Raw genomic sequence first — 22,196 nt, 5'->3', positions numbered from 1 at the left:
CTTCACTTCTCATCCATTTCTTTGGTAGCCTATTGGTCAAGTTTGATTTCCACCAAAAGGTGGTCAACTTGATCGCACTATAAAAGGATGCTCATTGGGACATCCTGCTATTCCATAGTGTCAATTTCTGACATAGATATATACATTACCAATGTGCGGATGACAGCTACTTTGGGAGAGTCTGGATGTGCACTTATCAAAACAAGAAAAGAGCTGAATGTCTTCTTCAAAGGACACTAGAAGAATAAAGCCTGTTGTTCTGGAGTGATAAAAGATGAGTTACTTGATACACTTCATGTCTCCACACAAACTTTACGCATCACTTAAAATGCTAAAGAGGCTCGTCATTTTACATTTTAAAAATTACATTTTGGTGTATAGATTATCTCCCCCTTAGCTCACACACACACACACACACACACACACACACACACAGTGCGCACCAGAGATCAGGGATCCAGTTACCAACTTCGGCCACGTGACTCAGGTCCTCCTCATTTTAAAAAGAGCTGCTACTCTGCAATTCCCCCCAGAGCTTCAAAAGAGGTGCCAGATGAGCAGATTTTAGCACCTTTTGCACCTTCTGTGTCAGAGGGAGAACTAGTGGAGAGAGCACCGAGACAGAGAAGTGACTGCTGCTGCTGCTGCTGCTGGACAGACTCACTCACATTGTCTTCTCTGATAAGTTGCATCCTGCAAAGTAGTAGCCTGTCTTTTGATCTGCAGGCTGAGGATGGTACTGGACCATTGGAGCGCATTTGGCGCCTCCGTTTTACTGGCTTGTGTGATAATCTGCAGTAACGTGCCATGTCCTGTCGGTGCCATGTATCTGTACAACAACCGCTACGCAGGGTGAGTAAACACCCCCATTCATTTTCTATATGGGGGCTCACTTGAGCCTCTCTGTTCTGCAGGAAGGTTGCACTGTCTGAAGTTTTCTGCAGAGACTACACTGTTAAGAATTTCCCAGTAAAATAACACTGGCAGCAGAGTTGCCTTTATGTTACTGTAAAATTAACATTATTATACTGTCTGTGTATACTATACATTATGTTTTGCCTAGATGAATAGACTTAGCAGGTTACAGACATAGGAATAGTCACACTAAATACAATTAAAGGCACTTGTTAGGAAAAAGGCTATAATAGACTTGTTGACACTTTTCCCAAAAATGTCTGTCTATAGCTGGCTACAAGTACAGAATGCAAACCAGAACAACATGTGAGTGAAGAACAGAGCTAATTCACTGATTTTACAATCATGTGCAATGTACAAGCCTCACATGTGCAGATCAGGTCCCAGAATTAAAAAAAAATACTGCATGAAACTGTTACTTATGATACTTAAACAGTTGATCAGACTGTTTTCTAAGAATGCATTATAGTTCAGTTAAAAAACGGCCTTGGAGCGTCATTTAACAGATTTTCTTTTGTATTAACAGTAAAGCACTGGTTTTAGCAATAACAGGTTAATACTGTTGAAATCCTGCTGTAAATTAACAGCAACAGTTTACAGTGTATCTTACACTATACATCAAGACACAGGCTTTATCTGATGTTAAAGAGTAGACAGGATGAACAAAGACAGTCTCTATGCTCACCCATCTTCTTCATCATCTCCTGTTTTGAGACATAATATAATGCTTTTTAGACTGATCTTGTTGTCTGATGTGCATTTTGGATCTTGTTTATGTTGTGCAGCAGAGAGGCATTCAGATTGCACATCATGATAGGCACATGATGACACTGGGGATGCTTGCAGCAACTGTCAAACTGCTCAAAGTGCTCATTTCAGAAATTATATAGCTGTAAGATCAGCAGCTCTCTTTATGTAGCCACGTGTTTCTATAATCACAAGAGAAAAGAAATCTGTCATAACAGCCATTTTTGTCAAAAAGTCCTCCTGGCATATCAGTCTGTCTGCTTGTGTAAATGAGGCTGAATGTGGGGCACACCCACCTGGACCCAAAAGTAGCTGGTCTCCAATGGGTCCACCTGGAGCTTGACTCATGGAGTAATTTCAGTAAACATGTAGAGGGCATGACTGGGACATGTTAGGATTTATGGTCTGTTTTTCAAAAAGAGCACTTGATGTAATTTAGGGAGACCACCGCTGCTGGAAACCCCCTCCTCGTCTGTCTCAAACAACATATATTTTGGATATAGTCCAAACAGTTTGTACTGCTCACACGCCACCTCTGGTTTGACACAAAAGTCACCCCAGCCTCACAATGAGCCTTTAGTCTTAAAAAAGAGAAGACCTTCATTGTCAAAATAATTCATATCATTCACTAACAGAGTTATTGAACATGAAGAAATGATGATTGTACTGCTGAGAGTCAACCTCTTGGTTTTTAGAACAAATTGCTTCCATCCCGGAGAGAGTACCGCTGTGGGATTCAACAGACTGACAGCTTTAGCTCAGAGAGCCCTGCAGCTGGGAGATTCAAAGCAAAAGGCCTTTTACCAGGCCAACGCTGTAACCAAAACAGTCTGTCATCTTTCAGAATCACTACAAGATGAAGAAATGGTTCAATTTGGACCACAGTAGAGCTCTGGGGTGCCACTTTACTTTCTCATGGGCTGTGTGTGTGCACGGTGCTGTATGCACTGGTGAAAACAAACAAAAAAAAGTCCTATATCTAACTTACATCAGCGAGGATTGATTGAAGATGTGGAAAACACATATTTCTCTGATGTTTCAGACAGAGAGAATATATTATATTACAAGCTTGTTTTTGAAGTTTGGAATCTGTCAGTTTCCCAACATTTCTATCACATCCAAACAATATTCTTACCTCCAAACACTGTTCGCTTTGAAGTCCATCTTCTATCACCGCCGTTGCCATGGAAACGGTCTGTTTTCGGGCAGTGTTGTGGTCACTGAAATGGGGCGGCCACTCAACGTGGGACACCCCGGACACCCCTTTTGTTCCTCCAACCTCAGAGTGGCCGACCGCCACCTTTGTTTAGGGGGGCCCGACTTCCTGCGTGACACATTGTAAAAGAGCTCTTTGAAATAAGCGAAACATGAGAGAGGAAGAAAGAGGTTTAAAAAAACATGAGACATGAAAGTGGACACATATACAACCTGGCAGACGGACAGGTAACAGACACAAGAGAGTCTGTAATTACAAGACTGTAATAAATTATTGGCAGCATGTTGGCTTTAAGGTCAAACCACCAGGAACTGTGATCTGGAGAGTGAAAGCAACACTACGTAAGAGAGTCACGATGAGGATAAAGAGGATCCTTGTTTTAATAATAAGAAATGTGGTTTGCAGATTGAGTTCGAAAGGCTCTCAAGCTTCTAAGTGTTTGTTTCAGTTATCTGCCAAGACGAACATGTGAAGAATAATATTACTGTGTAATGATTTTTATGTTGAATTATAACACATTTCATTAATGTTTTCTATAACAAATCTTTTTTGTAAAATAAGTAAACTAAAATAGAAAAGTAAATTACAGCAACATAAGAATAAAAACAACAGTAATAAATATAAAGTGTGTAAGAAGTAATACAACAATGCCTAATAAAATATCAATAAAAGTAAGATAAATTCAGTAAAATAAGCAAACTAAAATAGAAAAATAAATACAACATAAGATTAAAAACAAGAGTAAAAATATAAAGTGTATAATAATTAAACATTTAGTAAAATAAGTAAACTAAAATAGAAAAGTAATATTGTGCATCTTATTGAGAGTAATATCGGCGATGATATTGAAAGGTAATATTGCACTTGATATGGATATTATTGTTCTCAGCTGCCCTTCCTACAGAAGAGGGAGGAGTACGCTACACTACTACACTGCAGCTTTAGTTCAAGGCCTCATCTCCTCCTTGAATTCTGATAAAATAATGGTATCTCTAGTTTTGACCAACCAAACACCTTGTGCAGCCTTCACATTACAGTATTGTATTCATGAATGATTTATTTTCTGTGTCTAAACACCACACATTAACAAGGTGTTTTCCACATCTATCTACAGCACATATTAGTATATGATTGATGTATTTACGGTATGGAAATGTGAAACAGCTGCTGTTGCTACTGATCCAGGTGCTACCTGCAGAGCTGGAAACGATGACATATAATCCTTTAATGATGTCTCACACCGATTGTTTGACTGCGGTTTGACCCTGTCATCTATAGGGCTCTAAAAGAGGAGCCACCCATTTCACCATCAAACATCTGCTATTATAAGTGTCACCTTCAATCAGCACAAAGACGGGTAGCATTACCTGCGACTCCACAGATGCCCAGATGTTTTTGAAATGATGTGCACTTAGCGATAATGGATCCAAGAACTGTTACAGTGGATTTTAGTGCCGTAAAAAGAAAACCCCCTTTGGGGCACTTAGGAAAACTCTGTTGTTTTTGCAGTGATCAAGTCTTCAGGATAACCCCGAGTAATGATGAGGAGGTCCGAGCGCTCAAGAAAATTCTGGGACACGTGAAGGTTAGCCAATATTTTTTCATATACACACATGCAAACGCCATGTTAAATAATTTCCCTTCAAAATCTATTTAGTTTTGACTTTTTATTGTTGTGTTTTCTGAAATAATGCCATATTAAAAGTGTCATATGTGTTATTATTCTGCTCACACCAGCCCGTAGTCCCCCAGTGGTCTTTTCTATGACACTTGAACAGCAGTCACAGACAGAGTGAGGCGTGACGTTCCTGTTAAAGGCGCGGTGATGTGACAACGAGCAGCCGAGCGTGGTCATCCGTCACAGTCAGGACATATTCCCTGTCTGAAATACCGAGAGATGAATGGGGTATAAAATAGGCCACAAAAGATTTCCTCATAATGACATCTGAATGTTCGGATCTCTTTCAGCTATAAACTATATGAACATGTGTTTCAATGATACTGAAATTAAAGGGGAAACCCTGGAGGGCACAAAGGCCTCGCCTCTTTCCCAAGCTCATTTGGAAGTAATTTACCCCTCAGGAGGAGCATGGATGACCTTCCTTATGCACGTTGTTTTACTTTACAAATGCACAGCAAAGATTGTTTGTAAAGCATACAAAAGCATGATCCAATTAAAGACATTTTTGTGCAACAAATAGTCAAAGAACTCCTTTGAATAATTGATTGAACAGTTGATTTAACTAAAAATCTGCGTTTCCAGTATTAGTATCCCTCTGCAGATGAACAGTGCATTTAGAGAAATTGTACTTATGAAAGACTAAAGCATTTTTGTGAATATTGGTGTGATGCTGGTGATCATTTTGCGGTGATAAACAATGAATAATACATCAAAGACAACAACAACAAAAAATCTGATTGCATAACGGTTTATTAGACTGTTATCAGGCCATTAAATAGGCGTTATCAGTCGCTGTAAGCACCATAGCTGTGGGTCAATAGGGGCCTTCTACGCCCAATATTAAGCTTTATCATCTATTCACATGGTAGATCACCGAAAGGAGGTATAAAAGAACACAACAGCGACCTCTAGCGACTGTAGTAATCAGGCAGGAGCAGAAGTGTAAGTCAGGTGCTGTGGTATAGACAGCATGAAACTCCATCTGGGGTGGAGGTCGGAGGTGATTGATGGGACACAAAACACAGAGTTTCACCTAGGAGACCGTGATTGCATCCCATGTGAAACCAACAATGTGTAACTGTCTTTGTGTCCACAAGCCTTAAGTTTCATTTTCACTTTTGAAACAGTTATTTAAAGGCAAAAACATGACGTTTTTCCCCCTAAAATTAAGTGTTTTTGTTGCCTAGACCTAAAGAAGGTGTAATTTTGTTTCCTAAACCTAAAGAAGCCTAGTCGTTTGTGTTCAAAACGTAACTCTTCATTTAATTTTACGTGTTAAAACGTGGCCCCTAATAACTCACATCTATGGTGCTTATAGCGACTGATAACGCCTATTTAATGGCCCGATAACAGTCAAATCAGGTGCAGCAAGACAGGGCAGCTTTATGTCATTTATTGGTCTAAATCAATAAATCAATGGATGTTTGGAAAGCAGTCCTGATGTGTGTCTGATTATGGAAAGATGTTACTGAAAATTGATCAAGAAATACTTGAAAAACATAAATGATTCAGTGATTTTATCCGTAAATCCTTTAACCTACCTTCAATAATAAGCCATAATGTGTTAAAAACATAATGTTATATTTTATATAATAAAACGGCGTGCAATTAAGGGCCGAAGCTTCCATTGAGAACACTGATGTTCTCTATATTTTTTCTCAGAATTTTGAATTTTAGTCTTTACATTTTAGAAGAATTCAGTGTTTCTCCATCTGAATGTATTCAAGGCGGCGTGAAAAGGGCTTTGAAACAGGATTTCGATTTTATGTTGAAATAAAACGGTAATACTACAATCTCAACACTATTACGAGCTTTCTCAGAGCTTGCAACTGTTTTATCTTTTATTACCATCTCACACTTTATTTTATGTGTATGTTTCCTAATAATTTCCTAGGAAGTTTCCTGGAAGGACTATGTAATCTGGTACTAATTATAGGAAAATAGAGGCAAAGCTGTATGAAAGATTTTTACTTAGTTTTGTTTGGTTTATATGTAGTTCACGCTCAGAACAATTTCCTTGAAATAACTGCTCCATTTCAATAAAACTTGAATTGAGCAGCTAATTGAGTAAATGAAATATGATCTTTGGGAATCTTTGCTGCAGAGATTTCGATCAGCCTGCAGCTCTGTGGCAGTGTGGTCCGTTTCTCCAGTTTGGTTTGGTCCACTTGGGTCCACCAAGAGTTATGAAAAGCATCTGTTGGGGTTCAGGTCAGACTTTTGTTTAGTGGTCCAGAACCAATAAGCGGGGGAAGAACAGAAGGGGACAAAAGAGAGGATTCAGTAAATGTTTATGATTTGTGGCGAGGGACACTAGGAGAGAGCCAGGGTGCCGGTCAGGACCTGGCTGAAGTTTTATGTATGTAAGGGCACCGTACACGGCGCTCCAAGGCCAGCCGAGGCAGTCGCAGCCGCTGTTTGGACAGCTGTGTTTTCAGTAGCTTAGCCACACTGCCATGCCTCCAGTGCCAAAGTCAAACTTTTCAGCCTCAGGCTAGCCATGAGGTCAAAGAATAAACAACTACTGGACACCACAGAATGCAAAAGAGTCAAGAATCAAATCCATCATCAACAAAATAACACTTTTCTTTGAGTAATTATCCAAGATTACCGATTTATCCTGCTGGTCTCGGGGATTGAACGACCATCCGGTCACAAGCTCGATTCTCTTTCCTTTAGGCCACCACTGCCCTTTTTTTTGCCCTGATTGACATTACATGGAACCTATATCTGATTTTACCTTGGCTTTTTCCAAACACCTGGTGGTGAGTTGGTCATTCCCAAGGAAAATCTTCTGGTACACAAGAATCCATGTTTCTAGAAGCATCAACAACAGTTTAGGATAAACTGAAGCAACCTAAATGGTAGATAGCATGATTGAACAGAGTCTGATCTACAGAATCTGTCTGCATTAATAGGTAAAACGAGTTTAAGTAAACCTGACAGGTGAACTCTGGGCAGCCTGGAGAAGAAACACAACAGCTCCTGAATGCAATCAGTAGAGCAAATACCTTCACTAAAGATATGCATTGTAAAGATAAGATATTTCTACAACAAAAAGTTAATAATTACTTCACTTCAGCTCCTGGAGAACATGTTTATGACTGTACAGTACCTGCAGCCCGCAAGGCATAATGCGCAAAAAGAATACCTTTCTTGCTTTTGGCAGCAATTTAAACGTATCCGCATAAATATGCTAAGCTCAGAGCTAGTGATGTAGAATAAAAAGCAAGAAAGGCCGCTTATAATGGGCGGGCGGAGAGGTGGTTGGGTCCAACAAACACACAACCTTTAACCAGGAGACCGGTGTTTTGTTTTGTAAGTTACGTTAGTGACATTTGTCATGTGTCTTCCATACTTATGTTACGTTGTTTCCATACGTATTTAGTTAATTAGTTTACGTACTTATTTTAGCCCAACCATGATGTTTTTCCTAAACCTAACTAAGTGGTTTTGTTGCCTAAACCTAACTGTGGACCGTTTTGTTGCGTGGCGTGCAAATGACACGCGAAAAAGCCTAAAATGACACATGGACTGTCCTTGTAATGTTGTGCTATTTGTACACCTTCCCATCAGATATAGACTGTTACAAAAGTATTACTATATTACTGTATAATCATTATCAATTAATCTGAGTATTCTGTCAATTAATCATTTGATCTATAATTTAATTTGATGTATAATTTCCTAAAACCCAAGGAATTATCAAAATAACAGTTGCTGATTCTGTTGGTCAACGGATGGATTAATCAGCTAAATACTTCAGAGACTAAACTGAAATAAATAACCAACGATTATTTTCATTGTCGATTATTTTCTCAATGAATCGATTAGTTGTTTGGTCTATAAAATGTCAGAAAATGTTGAAAAAATGTGGATCAGTGTTTCCCAAAGCCCAAGATGACGTCATCAAATGTCTTGTTTTGTCCACAACTCAAAGATATTCAGTTTACTGTCATAGAGGAGTAAAGAAACCAGAAAATATTCACATTTAAGAAGCTGGAATCAGAGAATTTTGAGTTTTCTTCTTCAAAAATTACTCAAAGCGATTATAAAAATAGTTGACGATTAATTTAAAAGTTGACAACTAATCAATTAATCGTTGCAGCTTTAAAATAGAAATCTCCACTGGCTCCATGTCGTTTGAGGGGAACGATGACACAGAATGAGTGACTGTCTCTTTTCTGGAACACAGAAGTTTTGTTTGAGATGTTCCAGGGATTAAATCTGTTAAACAGATGTACATACCATCAATCACTGTGGCTGCTGTCATCGCTTACTACAAATTATTTAATTATTTACTGTTTATGGAGCATCATCATTGTCCTGCTGTTTATTGGAAACAGATTGTTGTTTGACATTTTAGAAAATACAAGTACTTTCTCTCTTGCTGAGAGTTATATAAATACAGTAAATATGAAGCTGGATCCAGCAGTTAGCTTTAGGACTGGAAACAAGGGGAATTAACTTCCTTTGGTCTCCGCTGCCACGGCAACCTCATGATGACGAACTGAACTTCAGGAAGTCACTACGCTTGGGCAAGAAATAATCCGGCACATAAACAGATTAAACAAACAAGATATGAAGTGTTAATTAGTGAGCTTTAGAGGAGCTGGTAGGTGGATTTTGTGAGCTTTGGACAGAGTTTCCAGTCTTTATGCTAAGCTAAGATAACCGGCTGTAGCTTCATATTCACTGTACACACATGAGAGTGATATTGATCTTCCCATCTAACTCTCAGCAAGAAAGTGAATTAACATATTTCCCAAAATGTGGAAGTATTCATTTTTTTTTTATTCCTTAGAGCATCCAATATCAAGCTGTGAAGCATGTCAAACAGCTGGTCTTTTGGTTATGATACATATTCACAAAAACAAACTTTTACTTTTGATGACTTGTTTTCTTTTACTTGACTCACCGCATCTGCCTCAAGGACAGCCTGCTCTTTTATTGAAATATAACTTTTTCTTTCTAGTTCTGCACGTGTCTGTGTTATAGCAACCAAAACAACACACATTCAATTTATAGCTCCCCTGTATACACAGACGCACATAAAAAAAGAAGAAGAAGAATCACATTAAGACAAAAGATGTATAAAGCAGACAAAGAATGCATCGTTATAGCTCATAAATACAGCTATAAAATTGTAAACCGAGGGTGTTGTTCGTGAGGAGTTGCGTTATCTGATCGGGGATATTTAAGTGCCTTTTAGGCGTGTGTGTTTTGGGTTTGTTTGGGTAACAGTGGAGCTGAAACATTTGGGGTACTTAACCATTTGGAAACGCCATAAAAAGAGCAGCAGTAGAGAGAGCGGTTTCTACTCCAGGGCACCAAACATTCCAGTTGAGGATTGTCTACCCCTCTGGCTCGAAACTAAGTTGAATTAATCTGGTATGCATTCTGTAAACCATTAAACCAATTGACACATTAACAAGCATGTGTGCCAGTCTGCATGTCTCTGCCCCCATGTGCAAATGAAAGCCAGCTGAGAACGTTCACACATATCTGCAGAAACACTGAATATACAGCGTTTTCTACTACTGTGTGTTTCATTCGTAGGTCAGCTCTCTCTGTTATTTTATCAGTTACCACATGATGTCTGTGTTTATACGGCTGGCTAGCTGTTTCAGCTAAAGCTAACACACCCGACTATCACGGCCTGATAACAGGCGCTGAAAGACAGGATTTTTGTTGCTAATATGGGGTCAGGAAAGCAGAGGGAGAGTCATTCACTGCAGGTTGTTAATGGGACACATCGGAGGGTGTTTTGCCCCATTAACGCCGCAGAGTCATCAACATGCCCCCGATTTAGTCCATCGCTCGAAGGTAGAGACTAGAGGAATGTTAAACTGTCCAGGTCTTAACGAAACAATTTGGTCATCACCTCCAAATGTTTGGTGCTATGTTAAACACCCAGCAGATGAGATCTTTCTTCAGGTCAATTCTTTTTCTGAAACATATGCTCTTTAACCCTTAACTTAAGTTGAGTTTTTTAGCCGGATCGGTATCTGTGCCAATACCTTGTTAAGTGGATCGGGCATCAGCCAAAACACAACAGATCCACATTAAATATAGATTCTTGTCATTATTCAGTGTTTCCACAATCATTTAAATGTATCCAGTCACAGCTGCTGGCGACAGACTCAGTTTTTAGTGCCACAGTAATCCCTCGCCTTATGTTACCTCACATAAAAATTATTCTTTGCTTCCAGTGTGGTATACACACTGTATTTTTTTAAATTGGGGGAAAAAGAGAGCCGTGCTATTGGATTGGTGTTAGGTTTTGGCAGAAACCCTGATTTGATGTGTCAGAGTTGGTATTGTTAGAGAAAAAGTTGGATTGGTACTAGAACTGCAACGATTAATCTATTAGTTATAAACTTGTAAATGAATTGCCAACTATTTTGATTATCGATTAATTGTTCTGAGTAATTTATTAAGAAAAAAATAGAAAGAATTCTTTGATTCCAGCTTCTTAAATGTGAATATTTTCTGGTTTCTTTACTCCTCTATGACAGTAAAGCGAATGTCTTTGAGTTGTGGACAAGACAAGACATTTGAGGACGTCATCTTGGGCTTTGGGAAACACTGATCGACATTTTTCACCATTTTCTGACATTTTATAGACCAAACAACTAATCAATTAATCGACAGATTAATCGACAATTAATCGAAAAAACGACAGATTAATCGACAATGAAAATAATCATTAGTTGCAGCCCTAATTGGTAGATCCCGACTGAGTCCATGTGGCTATAGGCAGAATCTTACGTCCTAACTCAGACAATAAATAAAAAAACAAATCAATCAAAACCCTCTCATTGAGCGATATAAAACTATACAGTGTACTATGAGAAAATATATATTTGCCGTACTGTTTACATCATGGTAGCAATTCCTTTAATATCTCTTGGTGCATTAGTGTGCAAAGTTGAAAATCAATGAGCACGGATACTGTTTGGATCATTATTTGATTTTCATAGGATTTTTATGAATTATTTTGATATGTCTGGTATTTCATTTGCTGAATTAACCCACAACAGACATTCCTGTTAGATTATTTTTGTCCATTTACAGTTTTTCAATTGTTTTTCCTGATATTCTATCACATTATATACTGATATTGCAACTTAAAATGACCACCTACTCCTACTCCTCATTATGAAATCCTGCTGGGTGTGTGTATCTCTGTAACCCCTGATCTAATATATTTGTCCTGTTCCTTTAGGTGGACTTCTGGCAGCCCAACAGTGCGACTCTAATCTGTCAAAACGCCACCGTGGATGTCCATGTAAAACGCAATGACACGCTGGGTTTACATGCACGCTTAAAGCGGGAACGTATTGATTATCGGTAAGACTGGAAAGACCACCAGCGATGAATACAGAGACATACGGCTGTACACATGCATGCTGGCTTGCGTACTCTCACACATTTGGTAATCTTGTTAGCCGAGTGTCAACACGCCAAAGATACATCTGTTATCCGAAGGGCGTTGCAATTACCCAGTCTTCCCCAGCCAGAATATTTGATTTGCACATGCAGAGTCGGCCATACTTTGTATGCAAAAAAGCTTCCTCAAAGCTGGGACACACACAAACACAGTAGGCCTACATCAGAGCTCCTCTCCCAATCTGCTCCGAAAAGCAGCCCTTTCATCTCCCCGCTCCATCCCTCATCAAAATTAACGTTGAAATGATGGAGTTTTATCAAAGCCGCCGCAGCTAGAAAGAATCCCATTGTCATCTCTGTCCTAAGGGAGGAATTGCAGATCTGAGGATGAGCTGTTTTTTGCAGCTCTGTGTTGATTGACTGAGGAAAATGGTTTACACTGCGGGGGACAGTTTTTGGTAAAGCGGTTTGGTTTTGAGGGAGTGAGACGTCAAAGATCTCATTTTTCTCTGGGGAAAATAAGCCATCTTTCTTAGTGTTATTAAAGTAGTTATGGATGGAAGTGTACATATAAGGACCAAACGAGGAAGTGTATTTTAGGAGAGTCTGGCTGCCCACATAGCTGCCATGAAAACAGATCACATCGTCTGTTTTAGGCTGGAGTGTGAAGTGAAGAGGCATAGAGTCTGATCAGACACGAGAACAGTCTATGGACCGATAATTGATGGTGATAATTATGGTTTTGGCTCATCTACAACACATTTAATTTACTGAGAGACAGCAGTGTTATAACTAGTGTCATCTGTGCTATCAAACAGGGCGAGATGCTGATATAGAAAACTAGTTTGGATGTTGGAAAAGAAGAGGGATGATGAGAGCAGTTGCATAATCTGTGTTAGGAATGAGTCAACGATACATTCAGGACCCCTGATCCACCACTTCATACCAGCCCTCGACACCTATCACACATACTCACTTACAATGCATTAACACTACAGTCAAACAGGGACCTACTGTAACAAATTATTAAATCTGCAGTCATTTTACATGCTATTTTATGTTTTACAGTCGCTATATGGGTGCCACACTCTAAAAAAACAATCTTTTTGTAAAGGGTTTGTAAGTTGTAACTAAAAAGTCTTTATTAATGACCATTAAGTCATTGATCAATATTTTATAGCTGAGAAATAGTTATTCATAGGAGCAATAACAACATTTAGGTTGCCAGGTTGTGACCTACGTACTACTATTCTATGACTGAAGACCATGAGATGAAAGCTGAGAAAGCTAGTAAGTGGATCTTAGAGTTTAGATTATTTTGTTATGTAAGCACTTCCTCAGCATAATATGAAATGATATATGCACAAGCGCTTAACCTTGGTACTTTTCAAGGAGGCGTAGAGGAATGAAAACACCAGAACACCTGCTCAGATTACTTAAACATATAGCCGACATTTATTTAAAAGTAATACTAAACGTTGTACATATCTTTTCCCCTTATGCTATCCTTTAAGTTGGAAAACTCTGTGTCTTTTCTTTGCCTGAGCTCTGAGAAAATAACAAACCAAATCAAATAAAAACAGGGAAGTGTGTTTTTTCTCCTTTAATTGGAGTGTGGTGCGATCACAGTGCTAATCTGTACCATGTGATGAAGATTGTGGAGGGAATCAGTCCTCTTGACTGGTGAGACTCCTCTGCACACCAGCTGTGCCATGTCCATCAGCGATTTGTTTACAAATCACCAGGAGACAACCTGCATAAACAGGGCAACAATCGATTAAATTAAAATATTACCAGATCTGGAACTAATATCACTCAGAAATCCAAATTAATACCAGTCTAGTGGCCAAAAATAGGTATTGCAGATGGGAAAACTGGACATAAACTCACCCCTATTATAGGTTATTTTGAGTGGGTTACACTTACCGGTTAGTCGATTAATCGATTAGACTGATCAAATGGAAAATAATCAGCCACTATTTTGATAATCGATTAATCGCTTAAGCCAATTTTAAAGCAAAAGTAGTGAAAAAATGCCAAACATTCCCACTTCCAGCTTTTCAGATGTGAAGATTTGATGCTTTTTTTGCCATATATATCGTTGTAAACTGACTATCTTCGGGTTTTTGACTTTTGGTTGAATTAAAAAAAGACATTTGAAGTTGTGATAAATAAATTATTTTAATTGACCAGTGATTAATAAAAAAAAAATGTTTACAGATCAGTCGAAAATGAAAATAATCGTATAGTTGCAGCCCTAGTTACATATCCTTTTGGCTAGTTTATATCCTCTTCTACTGCAAATTTGTCTTTTTATCCAGCTCTTTAACTAAATATGCCTTTTATAATATGCACATATTTCTATAAGCTTTAATATTACTCTTACTTACAGTTGTTGGACTATTTGAATAGTCATGAATAAATGAATTAACTACAGACTTGCTGGATTATTGTGGTGGAAGCACCCAATTTTAATGATGAACTAACACTTACATATTTGGCAACTTCAGGCTGTAAGACTTAATATGACATCAGGCTCTTTCTTATTGGCTCAATAACTTACTCATTAAAAAGAGAGATAAACAGCAGCAACCCAAACAGGCAACCCAAAAGAAAGCAGTACCAATTATGTACAAAAGCAGAAATATTTAAAACAATATTCTCTCGGGAACACCAGTCAATGGCTGTACTCATGTGTTTTAATGTTATTGGTTAGTTGTCCATCATGTGTCTTTCTAACTCCCTGTCTTCCATCCACAGGGTGTTTATCTCCAATCTGCAGAAGGAAATTGAAAAGCAGACGGGATATCGCTCCTCTCGCAAGCGGAGGTCAGAGTCTCAGTACGACTACGAGGTTTACCACTCTCTGGAAGAGGTAGATGTGAAGCCCGCCGTCTACCTGCCTGCCTATCTCTAACTCTCTCCTCTGCTCTCTGATCTAATTCACACTCACAGAGTAAACAAACATCCTCTCTGAGGTGCTCTCAAACTCCCAATTACCCCATCCCACAGGTCTCTCTCCCACAGCCTCTCTGTGCTCTCTCACACACAGAGACACTCTACTTCAGACACTTCACAGCCGTAGAGTTTTTTTCCCAGGTCGATCAGGCTCCTGGTTCACGATTCTGTCAGGCCCTGTGAAGAAGCAGCACGAATGCCACACACAGATCCTGAGAGTCTACACGGATCTTTCTGAGCTCTGATCCTCTCCTTCGCTGTAAAACACACACCTACACATGCATGCATCTGTGTGTGTGCAGACACATTATGCAGACAGACACAAGGTGGTTTTCACTCCAGCTTTGAAATGACTTTTGATTCTGAGTCTGAAAAGTGAAATGCACATTAAACCTTTGTAAACAAACCCTTGAATGACATTCACTCCTCTACATTATTTTCTGTCCTTAAGATCCAGAGCTGGATGTTTGAGATGAACAGAACCCAATCCAACCTGGTTGACATGTTCTCCATCGGGAAGTCGTACGAGGGAAGGCCGCTTTATGTGCTTCAGGTAGGAGAGAAAGCATGAGACACACACATGCACACTGGTGCTAGTCTAAAACTGACAGTGCTTGTCTCCTGTCAGATAGGAAAGAGAAGTCGTCATCAGAAGAAATCTGTGTGGATCGACTGTGGCGTCCACGCCAGGGAGTGGATAGGACCTGCTTTCTGCCAGTGGTTTGTCAAAGAGGTACTCTTGTCTGCAAATTTAAATATTAAAACACTGTTTCAACATGTTTCAACAGTGTCTCATATCTAAATGATAGCCCGTAGCGAGCAGCCTGTGATGTTCGGTCTCTTGTGTCCTCGACAAAACGTGAACATCTGTTCATTCGTCACGCGTAGTTATGCAAATGCCGAAGAATACCCTTTATTGTTCAGATGTTGAACACAACCCAGACGTGCACACAAGTTCCGTCACACCCTTAAAGCGTCTTAGTCACAACCCTCTGAAGTGAGGACGGTACCAGACCAGACCCAGACATTAACGGCAAGAACCCCTTTAATGGCTGGTTTTATACTGCTTAGATGCCAGATGAGTGGGATTAGCTATGCAGTGCCAGAACGTTGAGATTAATTAAAGGAAAAGTCAATGAATATCGAAGCAGGGCGCTGAGTCACAGGCTTTTTTTTAAGGGATTTCTTGCATGATAGACCTCAACTGACAGGTACTTGAAAAAAGGCTGAACTGAATGCTACGAAATATTTCAAAAAATGAGCTGAACTTTGCCACTATAAAGTAGCACATGCACATTCAACAGCTGACCTTGACTAAGGTTTACTGGAACGTGCCATTTACAAAACAATGTTTTGTTGCGCTCCACACTCATTGTGTTTGCAGACACTTCTTGAAATGGCCTCCAATATGACGGTTTAAACTAAAATGCTTCACTAATTCACCTGAGGCTATTACATGGACTTATAAGTTCAGTTGGGAATTCTTCAAAGAAGGATTAAGTAGGAGAAAGAAGTGAGTGAATAAGGGAGGGACAAAAAAGACAAATAGCAGCAGCAGGAAATAAGAAACAGACTGAAGACAGGAAGAAATAAAAAGAACAAAGGAAAATGTTTGACTCAGGAAAACAGTCAAAGATGCTCCACTTGGCTCAGATATATGTGTGTGTCCTAAAATGTGAATCTGCTGTCATGTAGTAACTAAGGTTGGCCACTGGAGGTCAGGGTGCCATCTTTGTTTAAGGCTTAAAGGATATTAACCTTGGCCTGAGTCTGATTAAAGAGCAGGTATTAACCCAGTGCCCCAATCCTCATCTATAGTCTGAGAATTAACCTACTGTAGTTGTGCATTTAAAGAACGGTGATAGCAATCATGCATAAGGTTACAAAATAATGAAAACATAATACTGCACTGGTTCCCAACCTGGGGGTCCCGACCCCGAAGCTTCACGGGGGGTCGCGAGACCTTCTTCATTTTTAAGGGGTGTAAGACAATTTTTTTTTAAATATATACAGTTGGCCTTTATCTCCGCATTTCATTTATTTCTGTGAAGAAAACTAAATTAAATTGTTATTTTTAAAGTTGGGATTATTATTTGAAATATAAACTTAAAACAAATCTCACCGGATAAGGGGACAGTGAAGACCTGAACACAAGCTGAACAACCTCATCCTGCATTAGAAAAGTACGTAGTTAAAACAACCAAAGAGCTAATAGAACAATGGCCAAGTGTCAAAGAGAAGGAAACACTGAATTTGTAAAAAAAAAAAAAAAAATACACAATACAGAGAATTGTATTAAAAGTCCCTAAAAATAACAGGAAAACTCATCTCTGATGCAATATCCACAGGAAATAATAAAAAAGTCAAAAGTCATCCAAATCGCTCGTTTTAGATAAACTTTCTGCATTTATTGCGTTCACTGTTTGGATTAATTGTACAATTTATCAGTTGTTCTGTTCTGTCATTGTTATGCATTGAATATAATATGAAAGATCCATATAATATGTCACTTAGTCAGGGGTCGTCAGTTTACTCAATGATAGAAAAGGGGTCCCGTAAGGGAAAAAGTTTGGAACCACTGGCACACTGTAGTAATGCAATTATAGGATTAGATCACAATCTAGATCTGTGCTCTATAATTATACTGTTTTTATATTATAATTGAAGGCCATCAACTCATACCAGCATGACTCTGCGATGAGACGACTGCTCAACCAGCTCAACTTCTACATCATGCCCGTCTTCAACGTGGATGGATATCATTTCAGCTGGACCAAGGTACTGCGGGTCTTTCTACATACACAATACAATACAGAATAAATCTTGCTGTTGATGACTTTTTTCTAAAGTATTCTGATACTTTGCAGAATGCAGAAACACCTTAATGTTATTCAGGTGCATGTATTCAGAATAATAACTGGTAATAGATCACTCCTGCCCACAGATTTTGAATATTTTCAAGGCAGTATGCTGAATATTTTGTGTCCAAGTGGATTAGAATTTATACAGTAATTGAAGCTGAGAGATAACAATGTGTTTTTTGTGATTATGCAGCCCTTATCTCTGTATAAGTATCCATGTATACTTCAGTGAAAAGGCCCCTTCAGCTACTGTCTACATATCTGTTAGACCAACTAGAGCTGAATGAGTGACAGATGGATTATTTTGGAGATGGCAGGAGGCTCCATTTGTTTGATGAGTCTGACAGTCAGTCAGCGGACACACACAGTGACTTTGTTTTCCCTGTATAGGATCGGTTCTGGAGGAAAACAAGGTCCAAAAATCACAAGTTCCACTGCAGAGGAGTGGACGCTAACAGAAACTGGAAAGTGAAATGGTGTGGTGAGTTCAAGAGCACTGAGGAAAATCAACTGAATCTCTCTCACGCATACAGAGACACAAAGACACTCTGCGACTTGGCAAGGCACTCCTTGTAGTCTGTTGCTGATGTAGTTTCTTCTGACTATTAATCAGTGTAAGCTGTGGTTAAAATATTTGTGTGGTGACAACAGTCTGTGTTTGATGTCATTTAATCTCTGGGTCGGAGGTGGGACGGGGTGGGTTCTGCTGAATCATCATCATCATCACTCCAGGAGGGCCCTGACAACATCATATCAGAGATGTTTAACATACAGAGATGTGATGGGAGTTGAGAAACAGAGAGCAATCTAGGAACCAATTTTTTCCCTCTCAAAGGGATATTTGCTCACAAATTGGTTATTTGGCTACGTCATTTAAAAGCTTTTCTTAAAGGTAACTCAGTGAAATGTTTATGCAGTATATGAGTGCTTGAGAATTCACAAGGTGGAAATTTAACATGATTACATTGAAAAGACCTCAGTTTATACTTCAGTAATGGAATAACAAGAGAGTTGCCTGACTGATCTCCATAATTATTTCCAATATTGACCACTTCATTGCTCCTCACTTATTTCCGGGGCACTTTCATATGCAAACATCAATGTCTACTATAATGTTTGGTACTTTTATCCTTGGGATTATATTGTGACTTTGGTGATTTCAATCTGGGTCTGCATTAGTTTTCCCCCACAATATCACTCTCCATATCTTTACCCTGCCTTCTTAGTCACTGAGTTTAAAGAATGTATATACTTATTTTATATTTAGTTTGAAAATCTGAAGGAAATTTTGATTTGCGCATCCAAATATAACTCTTAAAAGTCTAGTGTGTAGGATTTAGTGGGATCTATTAGCAGAAATGTAATATAATATAATAATAACAACTATGTTTTTATTAGTGTGTAATCACCTGAAACTCATTGTATTTTCGTTAGCTTAGAATCAGTCCTTCATATCTACATAGGGAGCGGGTCCTCTTCACTTAGTCCGCCAAGTTGCTCCGCCATGTTTCTACAGTAGCCCAGAACGGACAAACCAAATACTTTGACGTTTTTACGTTACCTGAAGGCCACCGTAGTTCTCCGAAGGGGTACTCAGTTGGTTGCAATTTGCAACCTCACCACAAGATGCCACTAAATCCTACACACTGTCCCTTCAGTGCATTCTAGTTTGATTAACAGAATGGCTTTTTTTCCTCCTTTCTTTCCCAGAGGAAGGCGCCTCCTCTCATCCCTGCGACGACACCTACTGCGGTCCCTTCCCCGAGTCTGAACCCGAAGTCAAGGCCGTCGCCAAGTTCTTGCGCAAGCACAAAAAGCGAGTCAAAGCGTATATATCCATCCACGCCTACGCCCAAATGCTGCTTTACCCCTACTCCTACAAGTACGCCACTATCCCCAACTTCAACTGCGTGGTAAGACATCCATTGCTTGATAATAAACTAATAATCAACAAGTCTATTCTCATCCACCAGCTTCCAGTGGTGCCTTGATATTACATAAATCCTGCTGTGCAGACATATATAGGATAGCTAATGAACTGGCCTTCTGCTTTCACTGTCCAGGAGTCAGCCGCTCATAATGCAGTGACAGCCCTGTACTCTGCCTATGGAGTGAGGTATAGATACGGCCCTGCCTCCACAACCCTGTGTGAGTACTCTCTTCACTGTATCATCCAATTTTAGTTTTATTTGTCATGCAGTACCTGTTGTTTTCCTTCCAACCTGTTTCTTTCATTTGCCGACAAATAAAATAGATCCTCATTCATGTTATGAAGCAGGGAGAAGTGTCAGTTTTCTATAAATACACAATCAATTTAGTGTTGCACTCAGCGTGTGCTGAGCGTACCCCTTGAGAGAAGCAAAATGCAAAGATGTAGATTTAACATCTATAATAATGAAATGCTTTCACCTGAAAATTGAATCAATTTGTTGTCAGCAGTAGTGGAAGAAATATTCAAATCATTCAGTTAAGTAAAAGTAGCACTTATAAGTAAAAGTCTTGCATTGAAAATGTTACTTAAGTGAAAGTTCACCACATTTCTGATAACAAAATAAGCTTTTCTTATTCTGTTTCCACAGATGTGAGCTCAGGCAGCTCTATAGACTGGGCTTACAGGAATGGGATCCCGTACGCGTTCGCCTTTGAGTTGAGGGACACGGGATATTACGGCTTCCTGCTGCCCGAGTCCCTGATCAGCCCGACCTGCACGGAGACTATGAGGGCAGTGAAAGCCATTGCATCAGGTCTGCTGAAGAAGTGTGAAACAGACAGGGGCAGATTTCCATATATATGAGGTCCCCGGAGCTCCACCTTCACAGTTACTTATCTCCACACCTCATATTCCTCTGAGATTTCATATTCCTCCCAGATTACTATCAGGTGAAGAAGAGCTGAGAAGGACCAGCAAAGCAGGAATTCTAATTTGCTTTTCTTGTGTTTGACGTTGTTCGCCTTATTTTCCTTTTCTGCTGAGATATGAACTGATGGAGGCGTTTTTGTTTTTTTTGTGCCAATAACTATGAATCCTATGAATGACCAGCCTGTTTACACACAATAAGAGCCCACATACATTGTCAGAGAGCAGTGGGATGTAGCATGTAATCCTCTCCTCCTTTCCCAAATTCTTTATTGCTCTCCTCTTACAGAAATATGAATAATGCAGACTTTTGCATGATATAAGCTGAATGGTGGTCATGTGAGCACAATACAACAGCACTTTTTTTTTTTTTAAAGAAACAGCTAATGTCTTCCGAAAATGCATTTCACATGAACTGTTTTTAATAATCGTTATTTTTTTATTCTGGTTTTATTTTTAAATTAGTCCTACCAAGTGCCAGTACCTTAATGTTAATGTATTAATGCCTTTATTACTGCAACATTGTTGGTGTACATAAATGATGCTATCACCTGACAATCTTGGGTTTAAATTGAAATGTTTTTTGTTAGTTTTTTCATTTGGTTCAGGCTGAAATTTGGATTGAATGACCTGTCATATCATCAGCTTACTGTGTCATTACTCAGGTATGGATCAATGACAAAAGTCAGAAATGTTTACTTTTGACAGCTTATGTGCTTAATATGAGATTTTAATAAATATCTGACAGGAATAAATGTTGTTATATAACACAGTAAATGTTCATGCTGTCACATTAATCTTCATGCTATTCATTTGAAAACAGCCAAATGTCACAGTTGTACCCCATATTTGTGTTTTGTACATGTTTTGTACACATGTTGGTAAGGATGGTTGATAATATTCATTATTTTAGTTGCATGAATTTCAATATAATAAACTCACTGACCTTTGATAGCTCAGTTAAGCACAACACTTTTAAATCAAGCGTTCTCTCTTTTCAAACATCCTCCTCTTTTTCTCTTCCACTCTTCATATTCAGCCTCTGCTCTTATTTATGGATTCAGAAATGGTGGAACTGACACGCAAGGCGTCCCAAAGTGAAAATGAACTCTACCGCCCACAACTGCCAAATCTGTGTTGTCAAATTGCCAGATTTCTTGGATGCATTCGCTGTCGGACTTTGCTAAATGCTGCTCAAGGCCGTAAAAGGCAGTGTAGCAAATACTAAACATGTAGACACGAACAGTCATAGCTAGATGAGGTGAAGCATTAAGCAAAGTGATAGGAGGATTGAGCAAAGAGGTATATATATAAATGCAACATAAGGACCATAGACAATAATTGAGTTATTCATGTTTTAAGATTCTGCCTTTGTTTATGAAGAGGAACAAATATGACTACATCCATGGGTTGGGGTGAAATTAAAAAATCCAATTCCAGGCTCTCAAGTGGAGAAAACATTTTAATAAATATGGGTGAGGAAGAGAACGAGATGTTTAAGATGTGTTTACGTCTAGAGCTGCAAAGATTAATCGATTAATCAATTAGCTGTCAACTATTTAATTAATC

General features: G+C 39.0%; 1 protein-coding gene across 2 annotated transcripts; it reads left to right on the top strand.

The window, feature by feature from the left end:
• Nucleotides 1-474: 474 nt before the first annotated feature.
• Nucleotides 475-20,835, top strand: cpa6 (carboxypeptidase A6). 2 transcript variants are annotated; one of them, XM_074622214.1, is made up of 11 exons: nucleotides 475-852; nucleotides 4,388-4,463; nucleotides 11,788-11,912; nucleotides 14,712-14,826; nucleotides 15,361-15,462; nucleotides 15,538-15,642; nucleotides 17,577-17,687; nucleotides 18,161-18,251; nucleotides 19,481-19,683; nucleotides 19,834-19,918; nucleotides 20,350-20,835. In XM_074622214.1, the coding sequence occupies exons 1-11, from the start codon at nucleotides 734-736 to the stop codon at nucleotides 20,562-20,564; spliced, it is 1,347 nt and encodes a 448-aa protein (XP_074478315.1). In that variant the 5' UTR covers nucleotides 475-733; the 3' UTR covers nucleotides 20,565-20,835. The 2 variants fall into 2 exon arrangements, with proteins under 2 accessions (XP_074478315.1, XP_074478316.1); XM_074622215.1 differs by lacking the exon at nucleotides 4,388-4,463.
• The last annotated feature ends 1,361 nt before the right edge of the window (nucleotides 20,836-22,196 follow it).

The sequence above is a fragment of the Sebastes fasciatus genome, chromosome 21 (genome assembly GCF_043250625.1).
Source record: "Sebastes fasciatus isolate fSebFas1 chromosome 21, fSebFas1.pri, whole genome shotgun sequence".
NCBI lineage: Eukaryota > Metazoa > Chordata > Actinopteri > Perciformes > Sebastidae > Sebastes > Sebastes fasciatus.
The sequence above is the reverse complement of the archived record's forward strand: the minus strand, read 5'-3'. Positions and strand labels throughout refer to the sequence as shown.